The sequence below is a fragment of the Homalodisca vitripennis genome, chromosome X (assembly GCF_021130785.1).
Source record: "Homalodisca vitripennis isolate AUS2020 chromosome X, UT_GWSS_2.1, whole genome shotgun sequence".
In the NCBI taxonomy this organism is placed as follows: Eukaryota; Metazoa; Arthropoda; class Insecta; order Hemiptera; family Cicadellidae; genus Homalodisca; species Homalodisca vitripennis.
Window position 1 is genome coordinate 146,914,755 of NC_060215.1, and position 14,416 is coordinate 146,929,170.

General features: G+C 35.9%; 1 protein-coding gene across 8 annotated transcripts in view; it reads right to left on the reverse strand.

The window, feature by feature from the left end:
• LOC124369986 (peroxidase-like) overlaps positions 1 to 14,416 on the reverse strand; it is a 147,405-nt gene that overhangs the window by 66,326 nt on the left and 66,663 nt on the right. For 4 of the 8 annotated variants that reach the window (XM_046828241.1, XM_046828240.1, XM_046828239.1 and 1 more), the window contains exons 2-3: positions 4,402 to 4,560; positions 2,704 to 2,983 (exon numbers count right to left, since the gene is read on the reverse strand). In XM_046828241.1, the coding sequence (XP_046684197.1) occupies positions 2,704 to 2,983; positions 4,402 to 4,549 (428 nt within the window). In that variant the 5' untranslated portion in view covers positions 4,550 to 4,560. Of the gene's footprint in view, positions 1 to 2,703; positions 2,984 to 4,401; positions 4,561 to 6,226; positions 6,581 to 9,512; positions 9,760 to 14,416 lie in introns of those variants that run through there. The other 4 variants (XM_046828236.1, XM_046828237.1, XM_046828235.1 and 1 more) reach the window with 3 other exon arrangements.

The window sequence follows — 14,416 nt, forward strand, 5'->3', positions numbered from 1 at the left end:
CAAGAATCAACCGAAAAAGATTTTGAAGCAGTCGGGATCAAACTTCAAACACATCAATCAAAATTAGTCGTGATCGAAATTTATAGGTCTCCTAGTGGAAATGTAGACACTTTTTTTTCTAAATTCGAAAAATTATTGACATGCCTGACTAACCAACGTCAGGAATTTGTCGTGATGGGGGACTTCAACATTGATGCCTTGGACAACACACAACATTCCACAATTCGATTAGTCGATTTACTTAGGTCATTTGACCTGGAGTTGCTAGTCAGAACTCCGACGAGAGTGACGGCTACAACACAATCTGCTATCAACAATATCATCAGCAACCACTCAAGTGTCGCGGTGTCTGTAGTGAATACAGCTATTTCAGACCCCTATGGCCAAGAAGCCGTCATTAGTGGGGTACAACTCAAAAGAGAGCCCAAAAATTAAACAAACAGTAAGAGACATCGCTCACCTCAATACTTCTCTTTCTAAAGAAAGATGGGATTTTCTAAATTCATTTCAACCTGTAGAGCAGCAGTTTAAATTGTTTAACGACACTCTAAATTTCCACATTAACATTTGCTGCCCTACAAAAATTATCAATGTTTGCGAAAAAACTTCCAAAAACAACTGGATCAGAGCGGGTATTTTAGTTTCTAGAGAAAAACTAAAATTTTTCTCCAAAATTTACAAAAACACTTCAAACGAACAATTTAAAACTTTTTTCAAGAATTACAAAAAAAAATACAGGAAAGTGATCCAAGCTGCAAAAGCATATGATGTCTCAAAATCTATTCTCTCTTCCAAAAACGTTTCAAAAACAACTTGGGGCATCATTAATAATAAAACGAAAACTCACAAATCAGTCAAAATTAAAATTGGGTCTAGGCTTGTGGAAGATGAAACGGAGATTGCCGATCAAGCCCCACATCGTCAATGGTGTTGGCGCCCGTTGTTGAGGATGAGCTTCACCGAATTATTCAGCAGCTCCCAGCCAAAAAAATCCAACGACTTCAATATAATGTCTCCATGGCTCATAAAAAAAAAAATGCTGCAAGCATTTAGTGAGACCCTTAACCCAATTAGTAAATTATTCATTCCAAAAAGGAGAGTTTCCCTCTCTCCTGAAAATTGCTAAAGTTATTCCTATTTTTAAGAAAGATGACCCAGCTTCAATTACTAACTTCGGCCTGTCTCAATTTTGCCAGTGATAAGCAAAATTTTTGAAAAACTTTTTCTTATAAGAATGCTTCACTTTTTGGACAAATACAATCAGCTCTGAAGTGAACAATTTTGTTTCAGAAAGGGCAAATCAACAACAGACGCAGTTGTGAGTCTTGTCGATATGATTGTAGAGGGGATTGAATGTCGGAACCACGCAATGAGTGTGTTTTAGACCTGTCCAAAGAATTCGACTGCGTAGATCACGGTACACTGCTCGACAAACTTGAGTCCCACGGCATTCGAGGCGTGCCTCTTAAATGGCTTAGCTCGTTCCCAAGCTCAGGAAGTCAGAGATCCCAAGTTGTCCAAATATCAAATAAAACATCCAAACCAATAGACCTGAGATATGGAGTCCCTCAAGGGTCTATCTACAGTCCTGTGCTTTTCCTGCTTTACGTGAACAATATAAAATCATCGCTTCTGCATGGAAAATTGGTGCAGTTTGCAGATGATACGATTCTCTTTTTCAATGCAATTTCAAGCGAAGTTTTGGAACAACAGGCTTTTGTTGACATCAACAACTGTGTCCAATACTTCCAGAGCCTCAATCTAACAACAAACTCTTCAAATACCAACGTTTTGAATTTTGCCTTGCGCACTGCGGGCAACCAGTGTGAGCCGGCCATTTTGTTAGATGACTCCACACTGGAAGAAGTCTGCTCTTCAAAATTCCTAGGATTGCACCTCGATCGAGGGCTGACTTGGAATGAGCACATTGACCATGTTTGCGCAAAAATCTGCTCAGGCATTTTTGTTTTGAGATCTTTAGCCAAATACTGTCCGAGTCAGGTACTGATTACGGCGTATTATGGCTTGATTTACCCCCATCTGGCTTACGGAGTGGTCCTTTGGGGACCTTGCGCAAACACTCAGTTTCAAAGAGCATTCAGACACAAAAAAAAAAAAACAATTCGAGTAATCGCCAAAATAAAATTTAGAGAGTCATGCAGGGAAGCTTTCAAGAAATTGCAGCTGTTGACTCTGCCGTGCCTCTACATTTTGGAAACAACTTTGTTTTGTATGAGTAAATGACCAGAGGCCAAGACATACACATGTATGAGACACGTGGCAGAGCAAACTACCGGACTGGGAGACACAGAACGGTAGTTTATGAACGCCTACCCTCGCAAGCGGGTGTGAATTTCCTCAACAGACTGCCCAATTCAATTAAACATGCCCCAACGCCTAAGGCGTTAAAGACTCGCCTCAAACGCTTCTTGGTGTCTCAAGCATTATATAATACGGGTGAGTTTTTGGCATTCGACTGGGAGACCACCCAATTAGAAGACTGACTCTGCTCTACTAAGTGGGCTGCATTGGCGAAGAATGAAAGAGGCGTGATTGTAAAATGGTATGTATGAATGTGTATTGTGTGTATGAATGCCTGGAATTTTAGAAACCCCGTATTGACGTTTGCCATACAATGTATATACAATGTCGCTGCAATAAAAAAGATTTTGATTTTGATTAATTGTATCCCGGTGCACCCACCTGTAGCAGTACTTGTTGCCGATGTGCTGACTGGCCCGTACCACCACCATGGCGTCTCTGCCGTGCTGTAAAGCTTCCGTAGAGGGCAGAGAGTCCACATAAGCTCCGTGTAACACGGTCCCCACCTTCACCTTGACATCAGAACCCAGGATGTTTTTCTCGTGCCGTTCCATCATGTTCAGCTGGCTCTCCATTAGGGTCACGGCCGAACCCAGCTCACGGTTCTCCAACTGAGGCAATTTCCTTGCACCTCTCCTCACTCGCAGTGGGTAGTGCCAGTCTGTAAATAGGTTCACACACATCGGTATTAATTTTATATTGTTTTCTTTTAAAAAAAAATTGAGGCTTTAATACTAAAAATCTAAATTTAGTGCACTGGACCCTATTATAAGGGCCACTCTGAAAGTTTTAAGAAATATTAAGAGTTGTTGTGCTACACTCGTGCTCAGCATTTTACTTATCTGTCGAATCATGAAGAAGCCATTAAAGAATTTTTTTTCTGATTTAAAAAAATTCATGCAATATTATTTGCACTGCTGCAGATCAAATCCCTAGCAAAGCTTCAATCATTAAATAAGTGCAGTGTCTGGCCTCTTGGATCATGGCACGCACCTGATCAATCTTTTCTTGAGTGATAATGAAATGCGGCCTTCTTGAATGTTTGTTGCTTTAAAGCGAATTATGGCCCTTTCAAAATTCCGAATACCACCTAAAAGCAGTAACATGGAATGGAATGGTGTTTCAGACAATTTGAGATGTTCAGCACATTCATCTTGAGACAAACTGACAAAAGTCATAGCACGAAAATACTCGCTCGATAACTCCATGACTTCACAAAATTGATCTTTCCGAACAGATGACTGGTAGGAGGTCAGAACTCGTGTTACTTGACATCCCTCTATCATATTGTTTTATTTCAACCAGTTGACTTTGTCCAATCAAGTTACTATTGATCCATTTTAACACTGTGCCTTGAATACCAAGTGACTCCAGTTTGGCCAATATAAGGTCATGGCTGAGGCAATCAAAGGCCTTACCGTCTCAATCAAGCGTCTATGAAGATGCTTGTAGTGATATTGCCTTCCTCCAAGTTGTCTAGGATATACGAGTATTCCACCAATTCAACAATTGCTGTAGTGGTTGACTTTCCCTTTTTAAAACCATGCTGTCTCTCTGTTCATAGATGAAACGTATTATCAATCTCATCATACACAGTAATTTAGTCCTTTTTCATCATAATTCCTTCTAAATTATTGCTATTTCATAGAATAACTATTAGGCCAATTTGTAACTCTCTGTTTTATTGACATATTGTTAAGTTGTTTTTACAGTTCTTTGTACATGACATGTACGGTTATTTTGACATAACAGTACAAACAAACATTTCTTGTGCAAATGAGTTTTTGATTGAATTTAGGTTATCTTATCGGCTTAATAATTTTTTAATACCAACATATTAGAGAGAACTGCGATGGAGCGACCTGATCAGTTCAGTCCGGTAGTGCCCAAAGGGTCAACAAAATTAAAGTAACAAGAATGGATTAACTGAGGGACTGCCCATTCTGAAACTTGTAGTTCGTAATAAATTGTTGACTACATAGGATGGACTACAACAAGATAAGAAAGAGAGAACATTTCGAATATCGATTTGCAATCTAGATGAACAGTACGATAAATTTAACTTTTTGAACTCTGTACCTCTGTATGTAGTGAGATAGGACTGAATGGTGTCCACTGGCGTCCTGAGGGTTGCTGCCGCCTCCCTCACTGCAGACATGCCTGACTGGCTGCTGAACTGCACCACAAACCACAACACCAGCGCCAACGCCACGGAGCTGCACGCCATCTTTACTCCTCCTACACAACACATCAGTCATAGTTAGTGGTGGACGACTTCAGGTTATTTCTATCAGTCGATTATGATGTTTACAAAAGTTTACAGATGACAACGTAAAGTACGTGTTTAAATTAATGTTTTTATGTGTAGATGTGGTAAACAGTATTGTCATGGTTTGGAGTGCTGATGACCGAGTGGTCTAAGACGTTGGACTTACGGTCTGAGTTAGAGATAGCGCAGGTTCAAATCCTGTCTGTGGCTGTTGCACTTTTTATCAGTACCTTCGACCTTGTACTGTATCGACTCTCCCCCTTGTTCTGTTTGATAAGATCCTCGCACAGGCCAATGGCCCATGAGGACGGACAGAATAAGGCTTAAAAGTGGTTCGGCCTCTCCTTTAAAAAAAAAAAAAACAAAAAAGTTCCTGAGACAACTTATTTTCTCAACTCGGTATAGAAATAAATATTTAACTCAGACAATTTTTCAAAGGTTCCAGGAGGTACTGTTAAGCTGCACGGTAAAACAAGGTTTACACCCATTTATCTGCCAAACAATAAGTTTGATCAGTGCTGTTTGTAGTTGGCCGTACTCAGAAGAATATCAGCAATCAATAAATAACTAATTACATCGCGGAAATAAAAGGGTTGCATTTTTACTGTCTATAATTATATCGGGTGTGGCGTTAAAACAGAAGTGGAAAAATGGTCAGCTACTAGAGAGCAAGCCACACACGCTTATCTAATCACACGAGGAACAGGTAAGGCTGGTTTTACACAAAAGTAGAGTAAATTACTCGGATACCATAGATAGTAGAGAAGTAACATCTGTTCAACAGTTTCCAAACAGTTTTAAATAGTAATTATTACCATTTGTAGCACATGTTTATTTACTTCTTTTAGTAAAATGCTACTACTCTATAGAGTATCCACTTGAACTGTGCCACCAAAAATTGGTATCTCAAAAACCATAAATGGTTGATTTTACAGTGAATCAGTGAATGGGAGACTTCACTTCACAACTTGTAGACAAGTCTAAATATGAATTTAGAATTTCAAATTTGTGACCGACGTATTGGAAAAGGACTGCTAACTTTAAAATTTCTTATGTAAAACCTTATATTGTCTTGCGATCCTTGATATAAATCAACATTTAAAATGTTTTTACTCTTTACAATGTATATTTCAATTTTAAAACTTAACTTGATTAGGCCCTAACAGCCTACTAAAGCTTTTTTAAATGTTACGTTTTGACATGTTTAAAAACTGTGAGAGTGATTTCAAACATAATAAAAAAGCTTACGACGTTATTGCTAAGTTGATTAGTATAGTGTCCATCTTCAGTACATTAGTGTCATTAATAAACTGCCAACACGAGTGTAAAAATGTAATACCAAGTCAGTTAGTACGGGTCGGGTTTATATTATTGGAATCATTGCATATAAAGCATTAAAACCTAGATTAAGGAGATCTGTAAAGAGTTGGATTACCACTAAAGTTAAACCCTGGTGCAAACCATTCAAGATAGTTCAAATAGTGTTACTATTACTTGGCAAAATACTAATTTTTTACAATGGTCACTTTATGTTTATGCATATATATATATATATATATATATATATATATATATATATATATATAAAACATAAATATAACAGATAAAGTACACAATTCAAAATTGAAAACTCACCAGGTATTCTGTCCAATAAGAATGGTTTATTCAGTAGATTTGGAATTTGGTGCCACTTTGCTTGTTCTGCTTTAGGCCCCACAAACATATTATCCGTATGTCACACCCTTTATATCACTGACTAACCACAGTATTCCATCTAATTGTCAAACTTCCACAAACTCAGTTATTGATACGAGAGCATTTACAGTCTTCCGATGATAACATTAGTCACACTAATATCTCATGAAATCAAACCCATTTGAGGAATCCAGCTGTCGACTAATTGTATTGTATACGGTCACTATTACTATACACATACAGAGTCTTTAGAATTGACTCAAATTCCAACCTTGATCTGCTAAGGTAGTTTATCTGTAAAATTATACATATATATATAATTTTATGTAACAATTAGAGTCATATATAGAAGAATATAATTATAATATACAAATATCATAAACACAACTCTCCATCAGTGTTCTTAAAGAAAACAGGAGTGAAGACAGTCAAGGCTAAATAATCAACTGAACTGACACTGTCTCTCGAGGTGAAATTACGGAGTGAGAATATCAGGGTTGAAATTTATTTAAATAGGATGTTTATATTTTCACAGGTAGTCAAACAATTATTTTGTTGCACTTCTAATAGAGGTTTCACATTTGGAATGTCATAAAAACATCTGCATATAAAATATTTTAAACTATCTGTATATAAGAAATTTTAGATCATCTTTATTTACAGACAAAAATGGTTGTAAGGGTATAATTAACACGTTTGCTGTGTCAAAATATAGTCACCGGTATCAAAACATAGAACTCTGTTTCTCCTCCTGGTACATGCTGGAATCTAATTGCAGATGTCTGAAACTTTTAAAAGTGTTTTTTATGAAGCAGTGGGGTATATAGAAAAATGTTTCGGAGGAGGCTAAGACACTTAAACTTAGGTGGTTTAGGATCTTCCAAAAACAGGGGCTTGGGAATCTCCCAAGAAATTGCTGATCTTTGAGATATTGTAAATGTGTTCTAGCTTAAAAAAACTACTTGGTGCAATTTTAATGTTTCTCTTCAAAATTTCAGGGGGCTTGAGCCTCCTTTTACACATCAGTTTAGACCCATGGCATCTATGGCCCAGGGAGTTTCATGCTACATATAATGTAAATATTATGGGCTGTGCATACGCACAATGTAGGAGTAGGTACAATTGTGCGCAATGTGCCCACACACGGATCACTTCACAGGCGATATGGAGCTTAGCTCAGAGTATACATAAATTATTTTTTTAATTAGTTCTAAAAAGGTGTCCAGCCTTAAGTGCAACCGACTCCTGGACAGTTACGTTGATTGCGTTCTGTGTAGGCATCTTATTTTATCAAAGATCAAAACTCACACAGAACAAAAATAACACATACAATAAATGTTACGTGTGCAAATTTTGCACCATATCGGATATTGCGTAGGTTTGCCGCTGCAAACGTGTTAACAAAGGCAAGGTTAGGTTGTTTAATTCAGGGTGGGAAACTAGTTCATAACTAATGCCTAGTAAAAGTTGAAATCTTATATAATCCTATAAATTATTGTACAAATACCAAGGATGAGATAATCAAAATTACTGGTTCCTTTAATTATTAATATGCGCAGTTAAGTTTGTAAAGTTATAAATGTTTAGTTACCTAAATATTTAAACCTACAAAAAGCCATATTTACATCCAAACACTAACTTATTTTCATTGATCCATTCATTTTCAACAACTGAGGGGAACGAAAGCTTTCTGAATACACTCTTAAGTGTTGGGGAATGCACCAATAAAGAAACGTTTATATACCCATATACCAATATATACGTTTATATATAAGTTACACTTAATAAAACATAACTGAATGTAGAAGTTCCTCTGGCCAAAAGAGAAATTTCAGAGGTCCAAAGACTCAAGATGAAAAACACTGCAACAAAGCAACTCCTTAGTAAAACAAACACATTAGAATAGCATTTGAATCAATTTCAATATCAGCATTTAAGTTTTTAAATGTTTGCAATAAGGGACTGGTTCTTTGAGAAGTTTTAATAGGCTAGATATTGTGAGGTGTCAAATGTACACATTTCACCCCATTATAATATCACATTCCTGTTTCAAAGATGTTCTTTAAAATGAGTAGCATAGGTATGGGGAGAGAGTAAACAATGGCACTTGCATAGTATATGGAGTACGAGTTATTGTGTTACTATTTGCTTATTAGGTTTTTAAATTTTTTAAACTCAGCTAAATAATAAAACAGGTTTCACGGTATGATATAAAACAGCATATTAATTAGGTCTACTAAATTATTTTGAAGTAATCTGGACCCTGTTCTCTATTTTGAATGAATATGTTAAAATACATTTGTTTAAATTTTGCTATTGGCAATGGAAGGTTTGAAAGGATAATAGGATTTCGGATATTTGCCATCGTTATAAACAATTTTGTAACATATAACAACGGCAAATATCCGATTTCCTATCAACTCTGAGATTATTTTAAGATTAATAAGTAAAAAAGAGGTTTAAACATATCTCTGATATTATAACAGAATTGTACACAAATGGAAATAGAATTAGCTGATTATTTGGAAAAATGATTGAACACTGTCATATGTCAAATTGGAACTGAAAGGAATTAAACAAAAGAGTAACTACAATCTAGTGGGAACGATAGAAACTACTTGAAAGTGTTTCTTGCTCATTCCCCTATACAGGCCTAGCATATGTATTCAGGCGAGAGATTATTCACCATGAAATATTCTTCTGATAATAATTTAGCACCATAGTGCTTCACGCATGCCTACCAGGATTACCGCAGGTGGCATGTAGTGCGTTCCTGAATTTGGAACTTGTTGCAGGATTACCAGTCTAAGGGTTAAAGTGATAAACAATATGACATATTTAAATGTAATTGCCAATAGCAATACTCTAGGCCTACTTTATTATTTTTTTTTATTGCAATAACAACTAGCCTAAGTTTGCCAGATCTATGGTTAAAATCTTAATATACATTCTCTTTTACATTAACATCTGTTTATGCTCCAGTTGCATCACTGAAATATTGACTACTGAGAGTGAAAAAAGCATATGTTTGTAATAACTTTTCTGTTTATAAATCATTATAAAAATGACCTAATAGCCTATCCTAGTCTTGTTTGGCCAGGATTAAGATTTGGAAAAATCATTGTTATTTCGAGGAGTACTGCTAAACTGATATGGCTACATCAATTTAATACTCTAAACAATTTATAACCTTAAAAATAACAATAAATTAAACAAAAGTGGGTACCAGAGTAAATGTACGGTGCAACCGATACCAGACAGTACAACTGATTGTGATACATTTAAGGTACTTCAAGGTTTCCAAGAAACTTTCCAACATTAGATTATAGGCTATTTCAATTTATATATATACAATTATATTTCAATAGTCAATATCATTAATTCCTCTAATTAACAGCTAAATTCAGCTAACAAACACATACAATTGAATTGAATCTGAGCATGACAACAAAATAAAATACATAAAAACTATTGTCTGCTTAGCAGCTGGAACATACGTCATAGCAAAGAGAAAGTTTCTCTGTGGTCATATCAGAAGGTTCTAGTGCAATGGATGCAACTGTAGTTACCAAGTTAAAAAAACAAACAAAGTAATCGTAAGGATTTCACTGAAAATTAATAAAATTGGATTTGACAGCACCAAAAATACAGAGCACTGATTTCAAATTCAGACCCTCTAGTAACAAATTAGTTCACTTCTGTACCACTATTACATTACATTTCTGCTTCTTATTATTATGTAAGTATAATTTTAAGGGCTAAAGCTGCATTTAGACTGGTAAGAAGTTGTGCAAGTTTTGTGTCCGACAATAAAAATTTATAGAACTAAATGGGTGCAAGATATCTCGCGAGCGCTGCCACAACCAGTTTATTTATTTCAACGGTCAACACCAATTTACATTTAACATACCCACTTTCCAACATTTCATTCCAAGTGGCAGAAGAGAAATGGAATACATTTAAGTATTAACAGTGAGTGCAAACACATCCTAAATTAAACAATATCTTTGTAACAAATTATATAAACTAAATAACAATAATTACAACAATAACAAAAAACTATGCAAATTAATAACAAGAAACGAGAATAAATAAATCAGTTGTAACAGGAACAATCAACAATGTATAACAACGTAACAGTGGCAAGATCTATAAAAAAGTAATAACAGCAAGCAAAAAGGTGTAGTAACAATATAATGGTCATGAATGACTGTGCATATGTATGTGCTTGTGAGGTTTAATTGTGGCTAAGTATAACATTAGTCAAGATGGTAATTTTGAAAGATGCAAGGGATACCCCAAAGAAGTCAGTCCGGGTTGCAGCCTCACTTCCGAACCTTAGGAGCCTTGACATGCCACCGTGGGATGCATAATACGTTGGCACATATCTCCTGCGGAAGATGGTCATTGAGCGATTGACACGAGGAACCACCAGCGCGATGTTGCTCAGGATATCGGGACAATCCAGCAGGCCGTTTACCAACTTGAAGAGCACAGTTAGATCTGTACATTGACGCTGAAGTTGCAGAGGGGGGAGTTTAAACTGAAGCTTAACAGCAGCATACGGCTGTGACGGACATTAAAATGTTTAAATGTAAACAGATCTGTACCACAAGCAGTGTTGCTGCAAATAGTGTCGGGTATTAGTTTTGAGAACTAGGGAGCAGTGTCGGACATTACAATTTTGATTATAAACATTGCCGAGATATCACTGTTGTATGAAGAGATTTTGCATTGACTCCCGCAAAAACAAAAATGCAGCTGTTGAAGGAACCTGTGACAGTTCTCGCGATTAAATTGCTTATTATTGTTCACATTATGCGACAATAGTTGCGAAAGTTCACTCGCAACTTTACTTGCTAGAGTATAACTCAGCTTAGGTATATTCATAACAACGTCGACTTTATTAGTACAATGCCGATTTCAATGAAATTATCACACAAAGGCTTAGGAATTTTGCAAGCTTTCAAGTAATGACATTACTATGCGATTTGCCACAATTAATAAGTTAGCACACAAGCCTTATGTTTTCATTGCTCGAATTCTACGTCTTCAGTAGTACAATATTTATTACATGATTATTAAACTATCGTTTGACATTTGAACCAAATCCATATACTCCCATTTTGTTCCGACTAACACTAGTGCGGCTAACGATCGATTTATTTCTTAAAAGAAATTCTTTTACCGATTTTGCGAAAACATTTTGTACTAATACAGAACAAATTGGATCTTGGATTTCAAGTATACGTGATGGATTAAGAAAGTTGGTATGCTGACGAAAGATTTAGCAATTTCTTTTAATATTTTTCATATAATAGATACGTTTATTGAGAAAGGAATGAACGTAACATTAAATATATCAACTGTAATATTTCTCAATTATTACATAAAACACATTAACTTTCGCATTTTAACTAATACTATGAATTTGACCGTTTTTCAAAACAAAATTGTAATATAAATTTGACATTTATTTTATATCCAACCCAACTGCGGTAAACGTGTAGTATAACTTTCTAGTATTTAGTTAACTAAATTTTATTCTCTTTCTAAAAAATACATTTTATTATTCTTTTTAATGACACATATTGGAATACATGTGTAGATTAACGTAGAACAAATAGTTTTTACAGAAGCTTCCTTATTAATAAAACAGACGGAGAATGTCCTAAATGTAGAACACATTATACATAGAAAACAGTTTTAAAAACATAAAAGAACAGCTAAATTTCTTGTTCATATCTAACTTGCGAATCCATCTAACCTCACTGCGTGTGTGTCCCTGGTGCAAATGGTACAAGATGTTTTCAGCATGTGTTCCTTGTGGATCACAAGCGTAGAAAGCTGGCAGGCAAAAATAAGTGAGGAAGAACCCCCAGAATAAAAAGATTAGGGATGCAGTCCCGAAAAGCCTGAACTGTACCCAGCGCGGGTAGTTGGCATATTTATGAATAATTCACCTCTTCTGAAATCTTCCCCAGGGGTTTATGAGGGAGTAATGATGGAAGTTGTTTTAGTGGAAGTATGAAGAGGAACAGAATCTTTTCTAAAACTCAGGAGTAATGAGTAATGAAGCACTGAGTGAAGAGCAGAGGATCTTCATAAACTCAGTCACAGAAGATTTCAAGTCAACGCAGTGTTGGAAGTAAATGCCTGATGTGAAAGATGAGGTAGTCTCTATACCCATACAAACGTGGTATTTATAACGGCGAAGACACACTCTCTTAGCTAGGGGCCTGGCAGACTTCTTCAAGGAATGCCATTTGAATCAAAGAAAACTATTTCATTAAAGGAAACAGGATTTTCTGGACATTTGCCATGGTTGAGTGATGCAAGAAATCAGTTACACTATACGTTCCTTAGGTGAATAACTAATTTATACATAACTATAAACTGCTAAGAGCGTTGTGACCCGCATAAGCTAGAAACCACAACAACTTTTGCTGTGTGCGAACATGGCCTTAGTAAAAACAAAACACTAAAATCTGAGACCAAACTACAGAATATAGGTCACATTAGGTCTGCACAAACAAACTAACCACTGTAAACAGACTAGAGACATTAGTGAATGGTCATCGTCACGACAGTAACAAAATGGTAGAAACCAGGAGATGGGATTGGTATTTTTCATTTTATTATTGGTTCATTCTAGATGAAATTCTCAAAACCATTTGTGACTCCACATTGGTTTATTGAAATCTTTTATCTGTTTGGAAATTTAGGTTTCATTGTTAATAAACAACGAAGAGTGGAAGTAGAGACGGCTATCTACAGCCAGTCCGCCGGCCATATAACTATGCAATACTTCACAAGAGACCTGTACTAACCCACCGTAAAGCATAATGAGGAGTCGGAAAGATTACTGCAGTCAGAACTCGTTGGTATTTCATAAAGCTCAAAGATTTCTGAATAGCCTTGATATTCCTCAGTGATAAGATCTGCATAAAACAGCCAAATTAGAGCTCGTGAAGAAACCACTCGCATTGCACGATTTCGGTTAAATCCAGGAGACGCTTAACATTACCAGTGCGTACGGTACAGTATACAAAGAGCCGTTTTGGGTAGTGGCAGAAATCGTCCTATAAATCTTATTGGCGCATTAACGCAAGAGCATCTTCTCTTTCCTGATAAAGATTGGCAAGGCAGAAGTATCTGCATTGTTTCGTATCAGCTGAATGGCTACCTAGCAGTCATTTGGATGAAACCCAGAAGTATTGAGTGTCAGAAATGTTGATATGAGAGCATGTTATTCACGGCACGGTAACTAGTAAGATAAATGCTTAACTTACTTAGTATCTGACTGGAATGGATAATTCGGGCGGGTTGCATTGAGTCCAGTTTTCATTAAGTTCAGGTATGAATTTTCAGCAAAAACCTAGATTAAATAAAGTGCTTGTTTCATAAAGCCCAGTTTTCACTACATCCAGGTCTCTAATATTAATTTTAAATATGACGCAGTTTCATAAAGTCCAGGTATCACTAAGTCCAGGTCTGAAATATTATTAAAATACAGTAGTCTCAGTAAGTCCAGCTTGTACAGTCTAAACTAGCATTTGGACATCCATTGCCGCGTGCAGCTACAAGTAGTTTGCGTCTTTCAGCTGCAGGCGCGTTTCATAACTCATTAGTTATACTTTAATAGATTAGTTTTTATACTTTTAAGGTATGTTTCGCTTTATATACACTTTTAAAATAGTGCTTGGTGGTTAGTTATTACTGAAATTAATTTGTAGCGTTTACCATTGAGAAATATTTTTGAACATCATATATTGTCGCATCTCTCTAGTCAACAAACTCCAGATATACCGATTATTTGAAAGTGTAAAACTGTAAAAGCAATGAAATATTATTATTAAATTTTGTGAACGTGTAGTTTATACCCAAATAAACAACACACATGTAACATATCTTTACAGTAAATGCTATGTCTGAATGTTTACGGTGTCCGTTTCATGTAAATGATCTTCATATCTTAACGGCCACAGCCACAGTAATGCAATGTTAGGTTACTGATTGTATTATCCGTAAGTATATTTGGACTTTTATTTATACATTTTAATTTTGGAAATAATCTAGTCAAATCAATTTCTAATGAGTGGTTTTATTACATATCGATACCCATTGTTG